Raw genomic sequence first — 22,628 nt, forward strand, 5'->3', positions numbered from 1 at the left:
TAGAATGGGGTCATTTTTGGGTGGTTTCTATTATGTAATCCTCACAAAGTGACTTCAGACCTGAACTGGTCCTTAAAAAGTTGGTTTTTGAAAATTTTTGAAATTTCAAGATTTACTTCTAAACTTCTAAGCCTTGTAACGTCCCCCAAAAATAAAATGTTATTCCCAAAATGATCCAAACATGAAGTAGACATATGGGGAATGAGAAGTAATAACTATTTTTGTAGGTATTACTATGTATTATAGAAGTAGAGAAATTGAAACTTGGAAATTTGCAAATTTTTCCAAATTTTTGGCAAATTTGGTCTTTTTTTTTTATAAATAAAAATGCATTTTCTTTTACTTCATTTTACCAGTGTCAAAACAATCTCAGAATGGCCTGGATAAGTCAAAGCGTTTTAAAGTTACCACATAAAGTGACACTGGTCAGATTTGCAAAAAATGGCCTAGTCCTTAAGGTGAAATAAGGCTGTGTCCTTAAGGGGTTAAGGTATTTTATTTATTTTTTTCTTTGTTAACTGTCAGATTTGCAAAATCAGGAAGGTGAAAATTGTCTATGTCTTGAAGGGAGTTAGGGCTGTTTCACACGAGCGAGTCCATTGCGGGAATCACGCTCCGTATGTGAGTGTAGAGCTGTCAGTATGATTCTGTAGAAATAAGGTCATGCAGAGGCACATAGCATTATAAATTATGATAATGCCGTGCGCTCCTGCAAGTCCAGAGTGGAGGATCACACTCACACAAGGAGCGTGATTCCCGCAATGGACTCGCTCGTGTGAAACAGCCCTTAAGGAAAAATAATAATTATTGGCCACTGCAGTTACAAAGTCAGTGTGGACCAAGACCAGTGACAGACGAACCGATGTCAATTTTAACAGTATATAGGAAAAGGTTCTAATTTTAGTATGATGGATTATTTTTAGAAGGTTTATAAAATCTCTAAGCTCTCAGACATCCCCTTTAAGAATTAGTTTCCGTTCAGAGAGCAGGTCACATATTTTATACAGTACATTCAATTTTCTTTAGTTTACTCAGCATGTACACAACAAACTTTGTATACTGCAGACTATGTAAGAACAATAGCAACAAGTTACCAACTGGACTTTAATAGTTTAAAAATACTGAGGACCTATGAGAACTTTTCTTTAGATAAGTGTACAGTCATATAGATATATATATTATATATATATATAGTATATAAAAAGAACCAGTAATTTAAGGCACATGTACAAATGCAATGTCATTTAAGAGTCCAGTTTAATAATACTTTATATTTATTTACACAGTGGTATGTATGTATGTATATATATATATATATATATATATATATATATATATATACACACACACACATACACAAAACAGGATTAATCTGAAAGAGCCTTCCAGTGGCATTAGCAATGATGGATCTCAGACAGCAATTCTTTAAAATCCTACACAATGGTATGTGCTCCAGCATGGTTCATATTCTGTCTTGCATCAGCAAAGTCACTTCTGTCCTGCAGATGGCGATGCAGAGCCGCCAGGCCTTTTATTAATTTTTTTTTTAACAGGAATTTCCCTTTACTGCAATGCTCATATTGACCTTAGCGGGAACATAATAAAACCTCACATAAAACCCCAGAAGCAAAGACTGGAAAGGAAGCTTGTGGCAGGTCCAAGGTGCAGCTTTTTTCAGGGACTGGGAGCCGACCTGAATTTCAAGGAAGAAAAATCCTTAAATCAATAAAAGCGCTTTATACAAAAAAACAAAAAAAAAAACTACACATTGACAAAATGATGCCCCAGAGGCTGAAATTGGATGGAGAGCAAGTTTTTAGTACATAATCTGCTGAACTTGTATTCTGTAAATATGCTTTCAAGCTTCTGTGCAGTTACTAGGGATAAACTGTACTTTCAGTGTAGTTGGACAGTATGCCCCTGGCAACCAGATAATTCAGGTCTTAAGCATTGAATTGCCTCTGAACTGTAGGCATAAAACTGGCAAGGAGGCTTAGCAAGATTTAAACCAGACTTTTCCCTATCTAGAGATAAGCAAATTAATTTGCATCAGGAACTGGACATTTAGCGTGTGTGTCCTAGCTCTGCTGATCGGAGCAGAGGTGATGGCAGGAAATGGTTTTCCTTTTTCTAACTTACCCCTTTTTTCTCTATCCTTTTTTTAATATTTTTCTCTCCTTTTTCCCCCCTCTTTCTCTTCTCTTATTTCTCCGTGCCCTCTTCTTTTTGTCCTTTGTTTTCTTTATTTTTTCTTTCTTGTCTTTTACTTTTCTTCTCATCACCCTTTTTTCTCTTCTGTGCTTTCTTTCCCCATTTTTTTTAATTTTCTTTCCTTCCCCCCCCCCTTTCTTTATCCCTTACTTTCCCTTTTCTCTGGCTATTTTTCCTTTTTTCCTACTCTGTTTCTTTCTCTGCCTTATCTTCACCTATATACACCAAATACAACTTCGCTTCTTAACATCCTTCTTTCTCACATTTGTTTTACATTGAGCCCCAGTCTCACGATCTATACCAGGGATGGCCAACCTGTTGTTCTCCAGCTGTTGTAAAACTACGATTCCCACCATACCCTGCTGTAGGCTGATAGTTGTAGGCAGTCTAGGTATGCTGGGAGTTGTAGAACAGTTGGAGAGCCGCAGGTTGGCCATCCCTGATCTATACTCGCTACATTTGCAGTCAGCACAATAGTCAACAGACACACCTCCCCCTACGTCACATCACAATACATTCGCATAAGGGCTCATGCACAAGAACGTATTTTTTTTCCGCGTCAGTTTAGTTTTTTTTTGCAGACCGTATACAGAACCATTTATTTCAATGGATCTGCAAAAAAATAAAAAATACGGAAGTTACCCCCTGACGAAGGCACGCTGAAACGCGCGTTGGGGTAGCGCCATCCCTGGTTGTTCCACTCCTGGTCTGTTTTTGGTGAGTCCCATTTGTTATTTCATCCCCCGGTTTCTCTCCATCTGGATGCCTACTTACTTGTTAGGCTCACTTTTTGTATGGCCGGGTGTCCATGTTCATGTCCGTGTTTACTTTGTGACTCACCTTTTACTATGTACATATAGTTGATCTGCGGGCGGGTTATTTATTATTTCTCCATGTACACATCCCGCTGATCCTATATATTCCAGTATTTATGACCGGAGTGTCCCTCCCAGGGTGGCGCTGTTCTTCCCTTTCCCTGCCCCTTCATGTTCCCTGTCCACCTGCATCTCTTGTATGCAATTTTTATGTTTTGCTATGCTACAATAAAATATTTATAACATTATTATCTGGCACCTCAAGCTCCATTTTCTTTGCCGTTCTGACATGTCCTATTCTTGTCCACATTATGGACAAGGATAGTACTGTTCTATTAGGGGCCAGCTGTTCCGTTGTGCAAAATATGGAATACACACGGACGTTGTGAGGAATATGGATTAATATTTTATGTCCGCCATGTTCCCACACCAGGCATCAGCTGTCAGATAGCAAAGGTAGTGAACTCCATAGGAGGGCCCTGCTTCAAAGCCAGCAGATGGCAGAGGACCTCTAGCAGTCCACCAGTGTTTACAACTTTTCTCACTTCCATTCAGCCAGCCAGGAATCCAGCTACTGGAACAGTAAAGACCTCTCTGCAGGAGGTCTAGTCCATTCCCCAGTTCAATAAAGTCTAGCAGACAGCATGGAACCGGCGATTTAAAAGGAATTATGAATCGCCCAGCCATCACAGGCACAAACCGGATACATATTTGTGTCCCTGTGGCCATGATAAACAGGCCCGTGGTCATAGTCTGGTGGTGGGATGTCAGGGAAGGGAGATATACATATCTCCCCACAGAAACTAAATAACTGTACCTTGCTTGGACTCTACTTGTAGCCGGAACCCAGGAGGGTCTGTTGATCCCAGAACCATCTCCCTGTGACATTCTGGTCTGGAGCTATGAACTAAAGGGTTTTGTGGGTCATTGAGCTGCCAGGATCAGAAGGGGGCTCTTCCCAGAGGTGGGAAGAGGAGGGGCCGGCTATAGTTTAAAGGGTTATGTAGCTGATGTGCTAATATCAGCAGTACATAACAGTATGATTTTTAACTCCCTGTCTGCCGCCGTTCCCTCAAAATAAAGACTTATAATATGCTAATGAGCCTTTAGGTGCTAGTAGGGCGTTGCTGCAGCACCTAGAGGCCCCGTCTTCTCACTCTTTGGCACGCCCATGTACAGTTGATTGACGTCAGAGTTCTCCTCAGTGTCCAGTAAATCCCACGCCTGCGCCATCACATTTAGTATTCGGCGCAGGCGCAGTGAGGAAGCTGGCAGTAGGAGCATGTCGTTCACTCACTGCGCCTGCGCTGAATACTAAACGGGACGGCGCAGGATTTACAGGACACTAAGGAGAACTCTGTCAATCAACTGTACAAGGGCGCGCCAAAGGGTGAGAAGATACTGTTATGTACTGTTGACGTTAGCACATCGCTAATGTCAGTCAGCTACATAACGATTTTTGTCATGACAGAAATCCTTTAAAAGTCTTGTGCCAGCAAGCGGGCGTGTCTTTTCTCTGAAGGAGGGTCACATCGTGCCATGTGTTCAGAGGGACCTGCAACCAGCTGACATCACTGCCCTCCATGTAAATATAGCTAAGAACTTATCACAACCCAACCATCTGGTAAACTGACTTTTGCTCTGCTTAACCCTGTTTGTACCATACCACCTGTATTTGAAACCTCAGACCACTGTATATATTCCTTGTGTGTATAGTGTTATTTCTAGTTAGCCCTTAAGGCGATTAAATATATAATTTAATCTTGTGCTGTCTTTTATCTCGAGCACAAATCCACACGTCCGTGTTTCGGCCTAGTTATAGGTTACCGCGGGATGGTTTCTTACCCTATATAATCCCGTTAGTAGACCGGGCTTATATCAAACAAGAAACTGGTGGCAATCTTCCCGGGCTGAGAACGCGCTGTTTCACTGGGGCAGTGAAAAGGCTCTCTCAGCTTGTTGCCTCTCTGTGCCCGTGTGGACAGGAGGAGTCTGTGAAAACTGTGCCAAGACTGACCTTATCCGCTCCTCCAGGAGGGCGTAACATCACGCCATGGTAACCAGTGACCATACTGTATCTTGTGAGCTCGACGTAGTTAACGTCCGGCGTCAGTCGGGACACGAGGGGTATGGTATTCGTCACATATTGGTGGCAGCAAAGTGGGATCGAGATACTAGTGTGTGAGAGTGTGGGACCCATACTCCCAGACACTAAAGACTACCAGCAATAGCTTTTGCCGCTGGAGTCTTAAGATAGGCTCAACACTAGACAGTCTGAGTGCAAATACGATAAGGTGTGTGTGTGCATCAGGTTGCAGTCTGTGTCAGTGATCATCAGTTGCAATGACAGCCAGTATCACAAGGAGCAAAGCTAAGGAGATGGCCGATGCTATGAATGGTGGCGGGGAGGATGCAGTCCAGAAAGGGGGCCAAGAGGAGGTGGAAGGCAACTTTATTCAAGGGGAGGGGGAGCACAGCCAAAGCTCTCCAAGAAGCCAGTTGCCGGAGGTGAGGTCCGCGGTGGGCCTTACTCCACCTGCCAGTCCCCCCAGCCAAGCAGGCTTGGCTGCTTTCCTACAGGCTGCCCTAGACCGTCTCCAGGCCGGAGACCAGGCTTCCTATGAGATCCTCATTGCAGGTGCAGAGCGTCGCAAACAATTAGAGGCTGCAGAACGTTGTGAGCAAGCTGCAGAATGACGCGAGCAGGCAGAGCGTGAGCATCAGCTGCAAGTTCTCCAGCTCCAACTCTAGCAGCCCTCTCCAGGCCTATGTGAGTCTCCAGAGATCTGGATTCCAAAACTACGGGCGGAGGACTTTCCCCTACTGTACAAAGATGGGGACTTGGACACTTTCTTGTTGGCATTTGAGACGGCCTGCCATCAGTACCAGCAGCCGGAGGACCAGTGGTGTCTGATTCCGAACACCACGTCTCAGGAGAAAAGCCCTTGAAATCTTCGGGTACCTGCCCAGCGAGACCATCCTGAGCTATGACGACATCAAGCAGGCTCTGGTCCGGCAGTACAACTTGACTCCGAGACATACCGGAAAAAGCTCTGGGCCGATCACATGCGGGCCCTGCTGAGAGCAGTCGACCAATGGACCACAGGATTGGAGCTCACCACCGTCCAGCAGCTGAAGGAGCTCATTGCCACAGAGCAGTTCTTGTGGAATTGCCGGAGGACCTCCAGCAATACCTCCGTGACCGGAAGCCAAAGGGGGCCTTGGCAACAGCAGCCCTGGCCGACTAGTACACCAACAACCAGACTTCAGAGGCCCGGAAACCTGTCGGCTGGAGCAGCCACCTCTGTAAGCAGCCAGGACACTTCACAAGGCCATGTGTCCCCAGCGCCAGTGGGACCCGTCCCAGTCATCGACCCAGAAACCATCCACTGTGTTGTGTGTGGGTAGTGGGAGGTCCCTTGACAATTTTAAATCTGTCAGCGTGGGCCAGGCCGTGGCCATGGGACTTAGAGACATCGGCGCTGAGAAGACTCTGGTACGGCCTGAACTGGTGGCACCCTATGATTTATTGCCCGGGAGATCCCTTACTATCTCCAGGATTGGAGTAGAACCGGCACTGCCCATCGCCAAGGTCTATTTGGACTGGGGCGCCAGTCGAGGAGTAAGCGAGGTGGGGGTATCCTCAAATATCCCTGCCAGTGTTTTGCTGGGGACGGACCTGGGACGGCTTGTGTCCAAGTACGTGGCTGCTTACACCCCGAGGTCCGATCCCCCAGAAAGTGATGTCATGTCCACCCCTGTTGCTACTGTTTTTTTTTTTTTTTAAACCATAATTTTTATTTTATTAGGACTTTAGATAGTAATCGCCATACAATGAGCGTTCATATACAGTAAAATTATGCATAGACATATCTGATACATAATGGGTAATGATGTTCTTCTAGTAGTAAATATGAGATGATGTTAGAAGCAAATGTAAATTTATCAAAGTATAATTTTTCTATTATATCCGATCATAGGTCATAAGTTATGGTTAATAATTAAACCAAACCAAACATATTGGAAAACTCCCCCCCCCCACCCCCCTATTTCTGTCTATCTTACTCCTTGCCCGCCTAGTATCTAAGATCTCCTATTCTTGATGAAATATCTTAAATTCTGATTACTTTTATTTTCAAATATATATACTATTTGGAAAAAAGTGTGTACCAAGGGTCTGATGGATCCAATTTTAGAAACCACTCTGTGTTTAAAAGGTCGTACAATTTCCTGGATCTCCTCTGTCTTAAGAAAATTTGAAACATATGGTCTCCATCTTCCAAAGAAAGATATGGTTGATTCAGATTTACAGTAATCAGCTTCTGATTTCTCCAGAATTAGACATCTTGTGGTCATTTGCAATGGTTCAGAAATTTGTGGGACACTTGGGTTTAGCCAGGGCCTCAACAAACTCCTTTTGGCAGCTAACAATATCACATGAAACACTGGTAAAACTTGACCTTACATGCTTCTGTCTGCATATGAAATAGAAATAAAATCGGGTCCAAGGGAAGTGTTATTTGGGTTTTAGTTTCAATAAAGGCTATAAGAGAGTTCCAAAACTCTTTTACCTTAGGACAAGCCCATAGACCATGTGTCATATCTGTGTTTTGCATTTCGGACAATGTTATTTTATTTTTCTCGGGAGTTCTAGGAACATGGAAACCATATAGCACCCTGTGTATAACTTTGAATTGCGTTTCCCACCATATTTCATTTCCTATATGTTTGCGGACTCGCTCCCAACCCTCCAATATATCATCTGGTATGGATAGTTTCGGGAACTCTTTGCACCAACCTTTAAACAGACCTATATCCCCTTTTTTTGACATTATATCATTTATACATCTATAAATGTAGGCCAATGATCTTGTTGTTGCTCCTGAAATGACCAGAGTCAAATAGATTTGTTCCACATTCATTGGATAGGTCTTGTACTCTGGGTTTTAGAAAAGCAAGGAGATGTTGATAGGCAAGAAAATGAGAGCTCGGGATGCTATACATATCCTGGACCTCCCTAAAATCCAGATATCTTTTTTCCTTCAGGTTCATCATGTGTCTAACTTCCCTAATTCCCAATCCTGCCCAGAGAGAAAATTGTTTATTTATTGATAATGCCCAAAATTCAGGGTGTTTCCATATCTTCATGTGATTAAACAACTGATACGGAAGGTTATAGAGTTTCCTGACCGCTTTCCACATGGCTATTGTGTCACGAATCAAAACACTAAGTTTTTAGCGCCCGGGGTAACCAGGAGTATTTTGTGTGTAAACTAGCATTTAGGTTCCAGGGTCTAGCTAATTCAGTCTTGCTAGATTGTACCGTCTAATGTCCGGGAATCCTCCTCCTCCCCCCCCCCCCCTCAGTTTTGATCGGGATAGTGAGTTGAGCGATATCCTCGCTTTTCCCTGTTTCCATATGAAAGAACGGAACTCTTTAAAGAGCTTTTGAATATCTGCGTGCCTAATTAGGATTGGCAGTGTTTGCATAGGATATAAAAATTTGCCGAAACGTATTATTTTCAGGAGATGGCAGCGACCTAAAAATGCCAAAAGTAAGTTTACCCATGATTTGAGCTCCGTTATAATTTTGGTGAATATTGGAGGGTAATTAAGCGAATATAATGATTCTGGAGTTTTGCCAATACGTATTCCTAGATATTTTATGAAGAGAGGCGCAATAGAGACTGGGGTATCTCTTAAAGCAGTTTTGTTGAGAGTTTGGGCCGGGGATATTTCACATTTGGTTAAGTTTACTTTGAAACCAGATAATATTTCGAAACGTGCTAATAGATCGAAAATTGGTGGAAGCTCTAACTGAGGTTGTGACAAGAATATAAGCAAGTCATCTGCGAATAGAGCGTGTGACAAAGTGAGATTTCCCATTTTGATCCCTGGGATTAATTCAAGATTTTGCAATTTGTTTGGAAAGCGGTTCCAGGGCTAGATTTAAGAGTAGGGGTGACAAGGGTCACCCTTGTCTTGTGCCCTTCTGTAAGTTAAAGGTCTGTGATAAATGACCTGGAATAGCAATCCTAGCCGTAGGGGTGTTATATAAGGAGGAAATATATGTCCTAAAGTAGCCTTTAAATCCTATGGCATCTAATACTTTGTTGAGCCATATCCAACTAACATTGTCAAATGCTTTCTCCGCATCTATTGCGAGTAAAGCAGGGGATGTATGAAGATGCGGTGATATTTTAATGGCATCTAGGATTGCCAATACCTTTCTTATGTTGTATACTGCCGATCTGCCTTTAATGAAACCGGTCTGATGTTCTGACACAATTTTGGGCATTATCACTGATAATCTATCTGCTATTATCTTTGAAAGGTATTTAATATCGTTATCAATTAACGAGATCGGGCGATATGATGACAGTAAAGTATTATCTCTGCCTGTCTTCGGTAAAACTTATGTAAGCTGTATTCATATCTGAAGGTATCGGGAGTCCCTGTAGAATTTGGTTATATAAAGATGTGAGAGTAGGGGAGATTTTGTGAGCTTAAATTTTGTCAAATAAATCTGTATATCCATCCGGACCTGGGGCTTTACCATTTTTCGAGTTACGTATGATATTTAGGACTTCTTCTTCCTTAATGGACCGGTTTAATATCTCTATCTTCCTCAGTAACTCGTGTCAATGATGTTAAATAATGATGTGAATCTATCTTTTGTTCATCTGGGGTGTTAATGGTGTAAAGGGATTTATAAAAGTATTTTAATATTTCCACTATCTCCTTTGGGTTATGACATGTTTTCCCTTGGGAATTTTTCAGGGTGGAAATCATTGAGGTGTATTTCTGTCCCTTTGCTAATGAAGCTAGGAGTTTAACCGATTTATTCCCAAATTTGAAAAGATGGGCTTCTCTTTTCAAACCATAAAACTCCTCTTTGTTTTAGCCAACTTTCATATTCTGACTTTGTTGCTACTCATTGTTGTTTATTTAAAGGGGAAGTGTATGTTTAAAACTGGGTATAAGCACTTTGTAATGCTTTCGACAATTTTTGTATCTTTGTTTGGATGGATTTTTTTAAGCCTCTAGTATAAGCCAGTATCTGGCCTCGTATTACCGCTTTTCCTGCCCTCCAGAGCAACTGGGGATCACCACTTTGTGAATTAGCATTCCAGTATTCAACCTACCAGTGTGCGAGCTTCTCAGAGAATTGCACATTATTGGATAAGTCAGATGGAAATCTCCATAAAAAATCGTTACCTTTCTTAATTGAGTCTAGAAGGTCTAATATGACTGGAGAGTGATTGGAAATGAGCAAATCTTCTATTTCTATGGCAGCTGTTTTCCGTAATGTTTCCTCTGAAACTAGGAAATAATCAAGCTTCGACCAAGAATTGTGTGGCGAGGAGAAATGTGTGAACTCCCTCCCTTCTGGGTTGAAGTTTCGCCATACATCGCTCAATCCCACACACGACATTACAGTCTGCATTGTTTTGTCTCTATGTCTGGGAACTATAGTTTTGTTTATGCTTAAGTGGCGATCTTCTGCATGTGACATAACCGTATTCATATCCCCTGCAATGATTTTGTTAGCTATCGTATCTGTGAGTAACATCTCCCTTAGCTCTCCAAAAAACTCAGTATTGGTGTAATTCGGACCATATCCGTTATATATGCTCCAAGATTCCAGCGATGAGCTGAGAAGTATGTGTATCAAACGTCCCTCCTTAGTTTCTAAGTGCTGAACCTTCATATGGCAAGCTTTTTGTGTATTAAAATTAAGACCCCACCTTTTTTCCCTTCTGCTGGCGAGCCTATAACCCTGCCCACCCATAGCCTTTGTAAACGAGAATATTCTTCTGCATGAAGATGCGTTTCCTGTAATAAAGCGATATCTGCCCCAAGTCGCTTTAGATGTCTCAATATCATCAATCTTTTCTGTGGAGATTTCAGGCCCTTCACATTCCACGTAATAAACCTCAACATTTTATAAGCTCTTTAAGACAATTATGTAGGAGCAATCTCATATTATCATGCAGGCTAAATGGTTTGTGCGTAAGACAGACAGTTTCCCCACAACATGTTGAAATAACCTCATTAACGTAACTGCAATATAACAAAATAAAGTCCCTATTGGAACAGAAATTGCTGACTTCACTTCTTCCCAAACTTCCCACAGTACACACTTTGGTAGGAGTATCTCTCTGACTTGCTTTGACTGGGAAGAAAGTTGTCATAATACAATTTGAAAGTTCTTGCTGAACATGACGCCTTATAACATCTGAGTTAGATGTGTAACAGAAAAAAAGTGTTAAGTGTAGTGGATAAGAATATATGGATATACAGATATCTGAACATACGGCTATACGAACATACGCTACCACATGTGACATTCAAAAAGTTCACGTTTCCGCCGGATTCTTCTGCCTTTTGCGGTAGTCTCTGGGTATCTGGTCTTCACTTTCATTTCCTCTCGGTATGGCATTTGAGGACGGGTTCGATGCAGATCTGCGTCGGTTGTATCCTCGTTGTCTCGAATTTTCTCCCTCAAGAGCGCCATCTTGTATCGCCTCTTGTGGCGAATGATCGTTAACATAAGATCCATCCGCAGTGTATACCCGTAAAATGGTGGGTAATAACAGAGCAAATTTAAATTGCGCATGAAATAAATCAGAGCAAATGGAGGAGAATTATTTTCTCTTTTTTGACACCGTTGTCGAGAAGTCTTCAAAGATTAGCACTCGGTGACCCCTCATCTCCAGTGGGCTCTGATGGAGTTTATAAGCCCTAAGAATCGCAGCCTTATCGGAAAAGTCCAGGTATCTAGTGATTACTTGCCGGGGACGCTGTCTGAGTGCTGGATGAGAGGTGGATTCCAGTTCTCCGCGATTTTGGACGGCTGGAGGTGCACCAATTCTGTTCGCTCTTTACACCTTGCACGTAGAAGAGATATTAAGCGCTTCAGGGATGTCTTTTTCGCATAGGATCTTTAGGTCTTGTAACGGGATAGACTCTGGTAGACCCACCAGCCTTAAATTATTTCGCCGGGAGCGATTCTCAAGATCATCCAATTGATCGCTTATTCTTTTATTTTCTATGAGTAAGGTGTCATTAGTGCGTACGAGGTGATATTGCTCATCTTCCAGATTGGCGATTCTGTCCTCCACCTCAGTTAGACGCCTAAGATGATCTGTCAGTTCCTTTTGCAGATTTGATAAGGAGTCAGATATGGTGCTGGCTAAAGAGTATTGTAAATCAGGGAGGATTCTAGCTGCAACCTCCAAAGCCAGTCGCTTGTAGTCCACCTTCACAGGGTCATTTATATTCTCGTTGTTTTCCAGATCTTCTTGGATTTCTTGCGATCCTGGAGGTATACAGTCTGGATCTATCGGAGGAGCAGGATCCGCCATCTTGGGTGGTAGGGTGGTTGCGCCTGCTGATTTGTGTCGATTCCCTTGGCGAGTTCTGCTCCCCATATGTTTAATATAGCGGTCCATATAGTCCGGTGCCTGTAAGTGTTTCCTTTTCGCCCAGTACTGGGAAAACTTGCCAGTGCTGGTTAGATGGGGGCAAAGTTTTTCGCAAGCCAGTGCAGCGGAGCTCTAACAAGCGGGACCGCTAATTCTGGCGCCGGAACCGGAAGCCCCCTGTTGCTACTGTTAATGTACCTAACATGCCTGTTGATGGGGATGTGGGGGACGTAATTTGTACCTCTACCCTCAGTGGGGAGGGGGTCATTCACGCCAGCTGTGCTGAGGCCCCAGGGTGTGGCCAGCAAGCTGGAACCTGTTGTCCCCAGGTGTGGCTACTGAAGGGACAAGCAGGGGGCAGACAAGTGCGGGGGAGGTAAAGCCTCAGTGCAGGATTCCTCCACAACCAGGATGTCCGAGGGCCAGTTTAGTCCGTCTGGACTGGCGACTTGGCAGAGAGGAAGCAGGCACTACTAGCGGTGGAAGCCCCCTGGGTAACGCTGCCCATAATTAAAGAGCGTTTCAGGAGGGTGGCAGTGGATCTGATTGGACCTCTGTCCATTCCCAGCAGCTCCGGGAAACGCTTGATATTAACGGTGGTAGACTACACCACCCGGTACCCGGAGGCGGTAGCCTTGTCATCCATACGGGCCAACAAGGTGGCCACCACCTTGCTGTAGATTTTCTCCAGAGTGGGCATTCCCCAGGAAATGCTCACCGACCGGGGGACCGAGTTCATGTCGCAATTGATGGAGTCCCTCTGTAGGCAAACCCAGGTGCAACATCTGGTGACCAGCCCGTACCACCCACAGACCAACGGCCTGAATGGCACCTTAAAGCAGATGCTTAAGATGTTGGTCGACTCCCACAGGCGTGACTGGGAGCGGTACCTCCCACATCTGCTGTTTGCCTACCGGGAGGTCCCACAGGCCTCCACGGGGTTCTTCCCCTTCGAGCTTCTGTACGGGCGACGTGTGCTGGGGCCCCTGGCTCTGGTGAAAGAGGCCTGGGAGGGAGATGTAGCCACCCCTGGAGTGTCGGTCATCTAGTAGGTCATGCTCTTCCAAAACAAGATGCAGGCCTTGTCGCAGCTGGTGCACGATAATATGGAGCGGGCCCAGGCCGACCAGAAGTGATGGTACGACCAGAACGCTTGTGAGACGACCTACCAGGTGTGTCAAAAGGTATGGGTACTGGTCTCCGTACCTCAGGACAAGCTTCAGGCGGCCTGGGAAGGCCCGTACCTCGTGCATCAGCGCCTCAACGCCGTGACGTACCTGGTCACCCTGGACCACGCCCGGGGAAGGCGGAAGAACATGATGAAGGCACATCAGGAGAGGGAGGCATGTGCCCTCCCTGTCTGGAACCTTCCAGAAGAGGGCGAGGAGGAAACCCTCCTGGACATGCTCGCCCTGGTGAAGGCGGGTGGGTCCATCGAGGATGTGGAGGTGGGCCAACAGCTCAGCTATGGGCCACCCTTCACCCCTTCCGGGAGTTGTTCAGCAAGAATCCCGGAAGGACAGAGTTGGCCGCCCATCACGTGGATACCAGGGATCAACCCCCAATCCGGCGTTTAGCATATCGGGTTTCCTTGGAGGTGCAGCAGCACATGCACCAGGAGATTGACGAGATGCTGAAGCAGGGGGTCATCCAGGCATCCAACAATGCTTGGGCATCGCCTGTGGTCCTCGTCCCAAAGAAGGACCGGACCACCCGGTTCTGCGTGGACTACAGGGGACTCAACGCTGTCTCAGTCACCGATGCCTACCCAATGCCACACATCGATGACCATCATGGATCCGAGCCGGGGGTATTGGCAGATTCCCCTGACCCATGAGGCGCGGGAACGCTCTGCCTTTATTACCCCCTTTGGTTTGTACGAATCCACTGTGATGCTGTTCGACATGAAGAATGCCCCTGTCACTTTTAAGCAGATGGTCAACACGCTTCTTAAAGGACTTGACGAGTACGCAGCCACGTACCTGGATGACATTGCCGTCTTCAGTCCCACATGGGAGGATCACCTAGAGCACCTGATGCAGCTGTCAGATAGCAGAGGTAGTGAACTCCACAGGAGGGCCCTGCTTCAAAGCCAGCAGATGGCAGAGGACCTCTAGCAGTCCACCAGTGTTTACAACTTTTCACACTTTCATTCAGCCAGCCAGGAACCCAGCTAATGGAACAGGAAAGACCTCTCTGCAGAAGGTGTAGTCCATTCCCTAGTTCAATCAAATCTAGCAGACAGCATGGAACCCATGGTTTATAAAGAATTATGAATTCCCCAGCCATCACAGGCACAAACCGGATACATATTTGTGTCCTTGTGGCCACGATAAACAGGCACATGGTCATAGTCTGGCGGTGGGAGGCCAGGGAAGGTAGATATACATATCTCCACAGAGAAACTAAATAATGGTACCATGCTTGGACTCTACTTGTAGCCGGAACCCAGGCGGGTCTGTTGGTCCCAGAACCATCTCCCTGTGACCTTCTGGTCTGGAGCTATGAACCCTAAAGGGTTTTGTGGGTCATTGAGCTGCCAGGATCAGCAGGGAGGGGGGATCCTTCCCAGAGGCGAGAAGAGGATGGGCCGGCTACAATTTAAAAGGCTTGTGCCAGCAAGCAGGCATGTCTTTTCTCTGAAGGAGAATGTGTTGTGCAATGTGTTCAGAGGGACTTGCAACCAGCTGACATCACTACCCTCCATGTGAATACAGCTAAGAACTCATCACAACTCAAAAGGACTCATCCATCTGGTAAACTGACTTTTTCTGCTTAACCCTGGTTGTACCATACCACCTGTATTTGTAACCTCAGACCACTGTATATATTCCTTGTGTGTATAGTGTTATTTCTAGTGAGCCCTTAAGGCGATTAAATATATAATTTTATCTTGTGCTGTCTTGTATCTCGATCACGAATCCCCACGTCCGTGTTTCGGCGTAGTTATACACGACCGCGGGTTGGTTTCTTACTCTATATAAGCGGATCGGGCTTATATCAAACAAGAAATTGGTGGCAGTCTTCCCGGTCTAAGAACGCGCTGTTTCACTGGGGCAGTGAAAAGGCTCTCTCAGCTTGTTGCCTGTGTTTGCCCGTGTGGACAGGAGGAGTCTGTGAAAAATGTACCAAGACTGACCTTACCCGCTCCTCCAGGAGGGCGTAACATCACGCCTTGGTAACCAGTGACCATACCGTATCTCGTGAGCTCTACGTAGTTGACGTCCGGCGTCAGTCGGGGCATGGTATTAGTCACAGACATCATCCGTATTTTTTGCGGACCGCAAAATACATACGGTCGTGTGCATGAGGTTTAACAGTGTAATCTTGTGCGATCTCGCCCATAACGCAGCCGCACTGGGACTCATAGGACGCCAGTCATGGCGTCCCAATACACGCATCAGTACTGCATGCGCCCACCCCACTGCTGTTCTTTGAGGTCTTCCTCCTCTTCTCCTGCATCCTCCTCTTGGTAAGTGTGCAAGGCGACACTGGGGTGCTCCCCAGCTTAAGTATGTCTAAGGTACATAGTTTCCTTAGACCTATCCCTTTTTCATAGATAACCTTATGCTATTTTAATTTACTATAGTCTCTACACCCCTGAAGCTTTACTTCTAGGGTTGCAATAGTGAGTATATGTGTAGACAAGCATCAATCACATCCCTACATTATAGCCACCTGGCACCATCTAACTAGCACAGGGGTAGGCAACCTCCGGCACTCCAGCTGTTGTGAAACTACAACTCCCAGCATGCATACTTGTTCTGCTCTTCTAAGAACTCTCATAGAAATGAATGAAGCATGCTGGGAATTGTAGTTTCACAACAGCTGGAGTGCCGAAGGTTGCTGATCCCTGAACTAGCAGATAGACCAAAATGCTCATAATTATGGCATCCTTGCACCTCTCCTCACTATACATTGTTTGGTCATATATTAATCCCTCTAGACCTATATATATTTTCGATGAATTTATGTTGGTTTATTTAATCTCCCCCTGTAGTGACACTGTGACCAAGGTCCGATTCCAGGACCGAAACGTCAGAACTGAAAGTCACGTGTGAGCTCAATGTCATTATATCATTGCATTTGATTTAATGGAGGATTTACAATAAAAGTTATTTTACTTGCATCATACCCAAGAGAGTGCAAGGGTATTTCAATATTACAGGCAGGAAATTGTGTCAGGTAGACACTTCTTCACCTACGGGGACAGTCTCCCACAGGATAAGAAGAATTGATTTGCTCATCTCTATCCCTTAGCCTATATCTTATCTCTATAGCCTTAGTAAAAGATACATTTAGGTAGAAACCTAAGTTGGTTTCAGAGTGGCATAATATGGCTTTGTACAGCAGTTGTATTAATTCATATTCACCTGAACTTTGACCGTAGTTTGCCGAGACTCTGTTCATTGAGGTACCGTGAAAAGTGGAGCAGAGCTGTGACTGGGGAGCATAGGAGTTGGGGCAGGGAGTTTGCTTGAATCGGCAAAAAGCAATGAGCAACTTGTGCAACCAGAGGTGTCCTAAATGACAGCAGAAAAGTGTTAAAAACATGTAAAACAGCATGTGTATGTATAATTACATACTTTATACATGGTAAAAAAAGGTCTAGATATTTTCTTAACCTTCGCAAAGTCTGATTAAAATAGCAAAAACCCTCCCAAAAATGTCACTTTTTTATTTTAGATTTTTAATGTGTGTCTGAAGTAAATCTTGTTGGTGCACAACTCATGGGACACAATTGCATTTTTAATCCCTTAGTGACATAATTAAAGGGCTTCTTTCACCCCCAAAAGTCATTTTTGGGCTAATTAAAATCCTTATTGTGCGATTATTCAATATATAGTGCTCTTACCCTTATCTGTTTTCTAGTTTCTTTAAAAACTGCACTTTTATAATATGTTAATTACCTGGCTACCAGCAAGTAGGGCGGTTACATGCTGGTAGCCGCCGCATCCTTTTTTCCAAAAAACACCCCCTCCTTTTGTTGATTGACATGGCCAACGAGCGCTCTCCTCCTCTGGCTGGCCCTGTCTGTGTTCTAAATCTCGCGCCTGCGCCATACCGGTCTTCAGTCGGCGCAGGCGCACTGATAGGAGGACGCTCGCTCGGCCACTCCTTCCTCAGTGCGCCTGCGCCGGGTGTAGATGTGACATCATCGGCGCAGGCGCACTGAGGAAGGAGCGGCCGAGCGAGCGTCCTCCTATCAGTGCGCCTGCGCCGACTGAAGATCGGTACGGCTCAGGCGCGAGATTTAGAACGCAGACAGAGCCAGCCAGAGGAGGAGAGCGCTCGCTGGCCCTGTCAATCAACAAGAGGAGGGGGCGTTTTTTTTAAAGGAGGATGCGGCGGCTACCAGCAAGTAACCGCCCTACTTGCTGGTAGCAAGGTAATTAACATATTATAAAAGTGCAGTTTTTAAAGAAACTAGAAAACAGATAAGGGTAAGAGCACTATATATTGAGTAATCGCACAATAAGGATTTTAATTAGCCCAAAAATGAAAAATGACTTTTGGGGGGGGCGGGGCGGTGCCAGAAACCCTTTTATTTTAGCCTTAAGGACCAGTAATTTTTTTTCTAGATGAGTTGTAGTTTATAAACCATTTTGAGGTATATATAGTGTATTAAATAATTTTTCATATTTGATTTTAGATGGGAAAGATACAGCAATTTTTACATTATTTTGTGGAATGTATTTTCAGCATTCAATGTGTGGTATGACTAACAATTTTAGTATGTGGGTCAGTACAATGATCATGCCACATTTCTATATATTTTTCCTATCCTCCTGCAGGCTGTCAGCTCTGCAACTGCTCCCTCTCCTCCTCCAGACTGTACTAGAATCACAGCATTATGCCTCATTTACACAACAGTGTTTTGGTCAGTGATTTCCACCACTGGTTTTGAGCCAAAATGAGGTGCGGCTCTAAACACAGAACATGTGCAGATCTTTCCATTAATACTTCTCTATGGAGGCTCCAATCCTGGTTTTGGCTCACACTCACTGATGGAAATCACTGATCAAAACACTGATATGTGAATGAGGCTTTATCTTCATGGGAAGATATTGCAGTTAGAAATCCGGATGCAGTGAATGCAGCTGAAAGTGAAAATAAAAGCAGTTACCACATTTATTCCTGACTTGATTTCTAACAGCAAAATCTCCTGCTGACCAGGAAATTGGTAGCTGCTACCAATCCAGAGATATAAGCAGCTACAGTAGACCCCGCCCCCTTTCCCTTTGTGCTGGAGCTGGACTCCGGCAAAACAGTTAACTCTTAGAGGACCGGGTGATTTTCAGTTTTTGCTTATTCATTTTTCACTCCCTGCCTTCCCAGTCATAACTTTTATTTTTCCATTCACATACCCTTATGAGGATCTATTTTTTGAGGGACAAGTTTCTAATGGCTAAATTTACAGTTGAATACAATGTAGTGGGAAGCGGGAAAAATTCCAAATGGAGTGGAATTGGAAAAAAAACAAAAAAAACACAACTCTGCCAGTTTCTTTGTTAAGGTGCTCACTATGCCGTAAAATTGACCCGTTACCTTAATTCTCCAGGTCAGTATTATTAAAACGATACCACACTTAATACTGAAAGCAATACAAAACCTTGAAAAAAAAAACTTTCTGCGCTTTTTCAGTGATACCATTTTGAAGTGTGTGTGTGTGTGTGTGTGTGTGTGTGTAACTGATCACTTGCTAGGAGGCTCGTTCCTGTCGTGACCTGCTATTGGCTGCACCCCCTTCCCTCGACGGATGTTTTGATCGGATGTTGGAGATGCAGTAGCGCCTGTGTGGGCAGCAGAAGCGACGCAGGTGAGAGCAAGGCAAGTACAATCTGTGTGAGGGGACCGGGCATTTGGGGGGCATTTTTGCGGTTGGATAACCCCTTTAAAACCAAAATTGGCCAATATATAAAAGTTTCTTTGTGCAGAGGTGGTTTGAACCCTATTTGTGACTTGTCAAACAGTTTTATTATTTCTTGCTAAAATTTATTTATTTATTACCTAAAAAGTATGCTTCTAAATTACATGTGAAACATATGCAAAAAATAATACAAAAACACAGTACAAAACAAACATACCAAAGAGATTGCTTTGGTGCAGTAGGGCATTCAGAACTCATTAACTCTTCACCTCGCTCAAGAATCTGGCATAGAAGGGTCAGGCCGAGCTGTGGGGAAAATGGTAGAAACAACTGGTTTTAATGCCACAATAAATAATAAAACTCCAGAAAGAAGTCTGGACGTGACTTAAGGACCAGCGCCATACATGTACGGCGGGCTGATAAGGCGGGTGCAGGAGCTGCATCCGCCTGATCAGCAGCACGGACCCGCAGTTAAAGCTGACCGCGGCATGGATCTCCGCCGGGACCCCGTGCTGCAGTGGCGGGGACCCGTTGACAGAGAAGGCAAGCCTGATGCCTTCCATAGGTATCAGAGCTTGCCTCCTACGGAAGCCTGTGAGACCCAGCCCTTAGGTTGGGTCTCACACGCAGGCTGTCAGCATAAAAGCGGACAGTCAATGCATTACAATACCGGATGTATTGTAATGCATTGCAGAGGGGATTAGACCCCAGAAGTTGAAGTCCCAGAATGGGACAAAAAATAAAAATATGAAAAAATAAATAAATGGGTTTTTCTTAATAAAAATACATTTTCTAGTAAAAAAAAACAAAAAAAAAAAACATAAATAAATAAAAAAAAATAAAATGAAAGGAAACCACACATATTGAGTATTGCTGCATCCGTAACGATAGGTTCTATAAAAATATCACATGATCCACCCACTCACCTAAACGCCGTAGAAAAAGGAAAATAAAAACTGTGCTAAAACAACAATTTTTTTGTCACTTTACATCACAAAAAGTGCAACACCAAGCGATCAAAAAGTCGTACACACCCCAAAATAGTACCCAATAAACAGTCATCTCATCCGGCAAAAAAAATTAGCCCCTAAAACAATGGCCCAAAAAATAAAAAAAAACTATGGCTCTCAGAAAACGTTTTTTTTTTTGTTTAAAAAAAAGTAAACATTCGGTATCGTCACGACCTACTGTATAAAATTATCACATGATCTAACTCTTCAGGTGAACACCGTAAAAAATAAAATAAAAAAAAACTGTCAAAAAAGCAATTTTTTTTCACCTTTCATCACAAAAAGTGGAATACCAAGCGCTCAAAAAGTCATATACACCATAAAATAGCACTAATCAAACCATCACATACCGAAAAAAATGAGCCCCCGCCAAAAAAAAAAAAAAATTATTACCTATGGCTTTCAGACTATGGAGACACTAAAACTAAAAATATTTTTTTTCAAAAATGCTTTATTATGTAAAACAACCAAAAAGTCATATTTGGTATCGTCGCGTCCGTAACAACCTGCTCTATAAAAATAGCACATGATCTAACCTGTCAGATGAACATTGTAAAAAAACAAAAACAGTGCCAAAACAGCTATTTTTTGGTACCTTACCCGCAATATGTGATGTAATATAGAGCAACCAAAAATCATATGTATCCTAAAATAGTACCAACAAAACTGCCACCTTATCCCGTAGTTTCCAAAATAGGGTCACTTTTTTGGAGGTCTTCAAATGTGACATAGCAACGTAAAATTATCCCAGTGAAATCTGCCCTCCAAAAACCATATGGCGTTCCTTTCCTTTTGCGACCTGCAGTGTGCCCGTACAGCAGTTTACGACCACTTATGGGGTGTTTCTGTAAACTACAGAAGCAGGGTAATATTGAGTTTTGTTTGGATGTTAACCCTTGCTTTGTTACTGGAAAAAAATGGATTCAAATGGAAAATCTGCCCAAAAAGTGAAATTCTGAAACTTCATCTAAATTTTTCTTTAATTCTTGTGGAACACCTAAAGGGTTAACAAAGTTTGTAAAATCAGTTTTGAATACCTTAAGGGGTGTAGTTTCTAAAATTAGGCAATTTATGGGTAGTTTCTATTATTTAAGGACCTTAACTGGTCCTTAAAAATTGGGTTTTGGAAAATTTCTTAAAAATTCGAAGATTTTCTTCTAAATTTCTATTCCTTCTAACGTCCCAATAAAAGAAAATGTAATTTACAAAATGATCCAAACATGAAGCAGACATATGGGAAATGTAAAGTACCGTATTTTTCGCCCCATAAGACGCACTTTTTCCTCCCCAAAAATGGGAGGAAAATGCCCCTGCGTCTTATGGGGCGAATGCTGTCAGTTTAACATTGCTGGATGTACGGAGCGGCGGCCGGGGGGAGGGACTGAGAGGAGGAGCTGGAGGCCGGCAATAGCGGTGGGGCGGTGCGGTCACTGTACTATAGCCCCGCCCCACCGCTCCGGTATTCTAATATAAAATGTATTATTGAATTAAAAGTTATTAAACATGCCCCCCTCACTCCTAATAGTACCGTATATCCTAATTTCTTCTGTATAATGCCGGCAGGCAGGCCGGGCGGGCGGCAGCGTAACTCCCTGATGTCACGTGCCTGCGCCGCCTGCTTTATGAATGAAGCAGGCGGCGCAGACAAGTGACGTCAGTGAGTGACGCGCCGGCCGCCCGGCATTATACAGAAGAAATTCGGATATACGGTACTATTAGGAGTGAGGGGGGCATGTTTAATAACTTTTAATTCAATAATACATTTTATATTTGTATACTAGGGGGGGGGGGGGTCTGTGGAGCACACGGAATCTGTGGATGGCACAGTTAAGGGGTGGGGGTCTGTGGATGGCACTGTTATGGGCTGGGGGGGCACTGTGGATGGCACTGTTATGGGGTGGGGGGTCTGTGGATGGCACATATATAACAGTGTCATCCACAGATCCCCCCCGTAACAGTGCCAGCCACAGATCCCCCCCTGTAACAGTGTCCGTCATCCACAGATCCCCCCATAAGTGTCCGTCATCCACAGATCCCCCCATAAGTGTCCGTCATCCACAGATCCCCCCATAAGTGTCCGTCATCCACAGATCCCCCCATAAGTGTCCGTCATCCACAGATCCCCCCATAAGTGTCCGTCATCCACAGATCCCCCCATAAGTGTCCGTCATCCACAGATCCCCCCATACAGTGTCCGTCATCCACAGATCCCCCCATAACAGTGTCCGTCATCCACAGATCCCCCCATAACAGTGTCCGTCATCCACAGATCCCCCCATAACAGTGTCCGTCA

At 44.1% G+C, this 22,628-nt stretch overlaps 1 protein-coding gene across 3 annotated transcripts in view; it reads right to left on the reverse strand.

Annotated features, from left to right (window-relative positions):
• Positions 1 to 1,233: 1,233 nt before the first annotated feature.
• PATL1 (PAT1 homolog 1, processing body mRNA decay factor) overlaps positions 1,234 to 22,628 on the reverse strand; it is a 381,191-nt gene continuing 359,796 nt past the window's right edge. For all 3 annotated transcript variants that reach the window (XM_040435048.1, XM_040435047.1, XM_040435046.1), the window contains 3 exons: positions 19,543 to 19,631; positions 16,828 to 16,977; positions 1,234 to 1,693 (listed from right to left, as the gene is read on the reverse strand). In XM_040435048.1, the coding sequence (XP_040290982.1) occupies positions 1,675 to 1,693; positions 16,828 to 16,977; positions 19,543 to 19,631 (258 nt within the window). In that variant the 3' untranslated portion in view covers positions 1,234 to 1,674. The remainder of the gene's footprint in view (positions 1,694 to 16,827; positions 16,978 to 19,542; positions 19,632 to 22,628) is intronic.

This window comes from Bufo bufo, chromosome 6, assembly GCF_905171765.1.
Source record: "Bufo bufo chromosome 6, aBufBuf1.1, whole genome shotgun sequence".
NCBI lineage: Eukaryota > Metazoa > Chordata > Amphibia > Anura > Bufonidae > Bufo > Bufo bufo.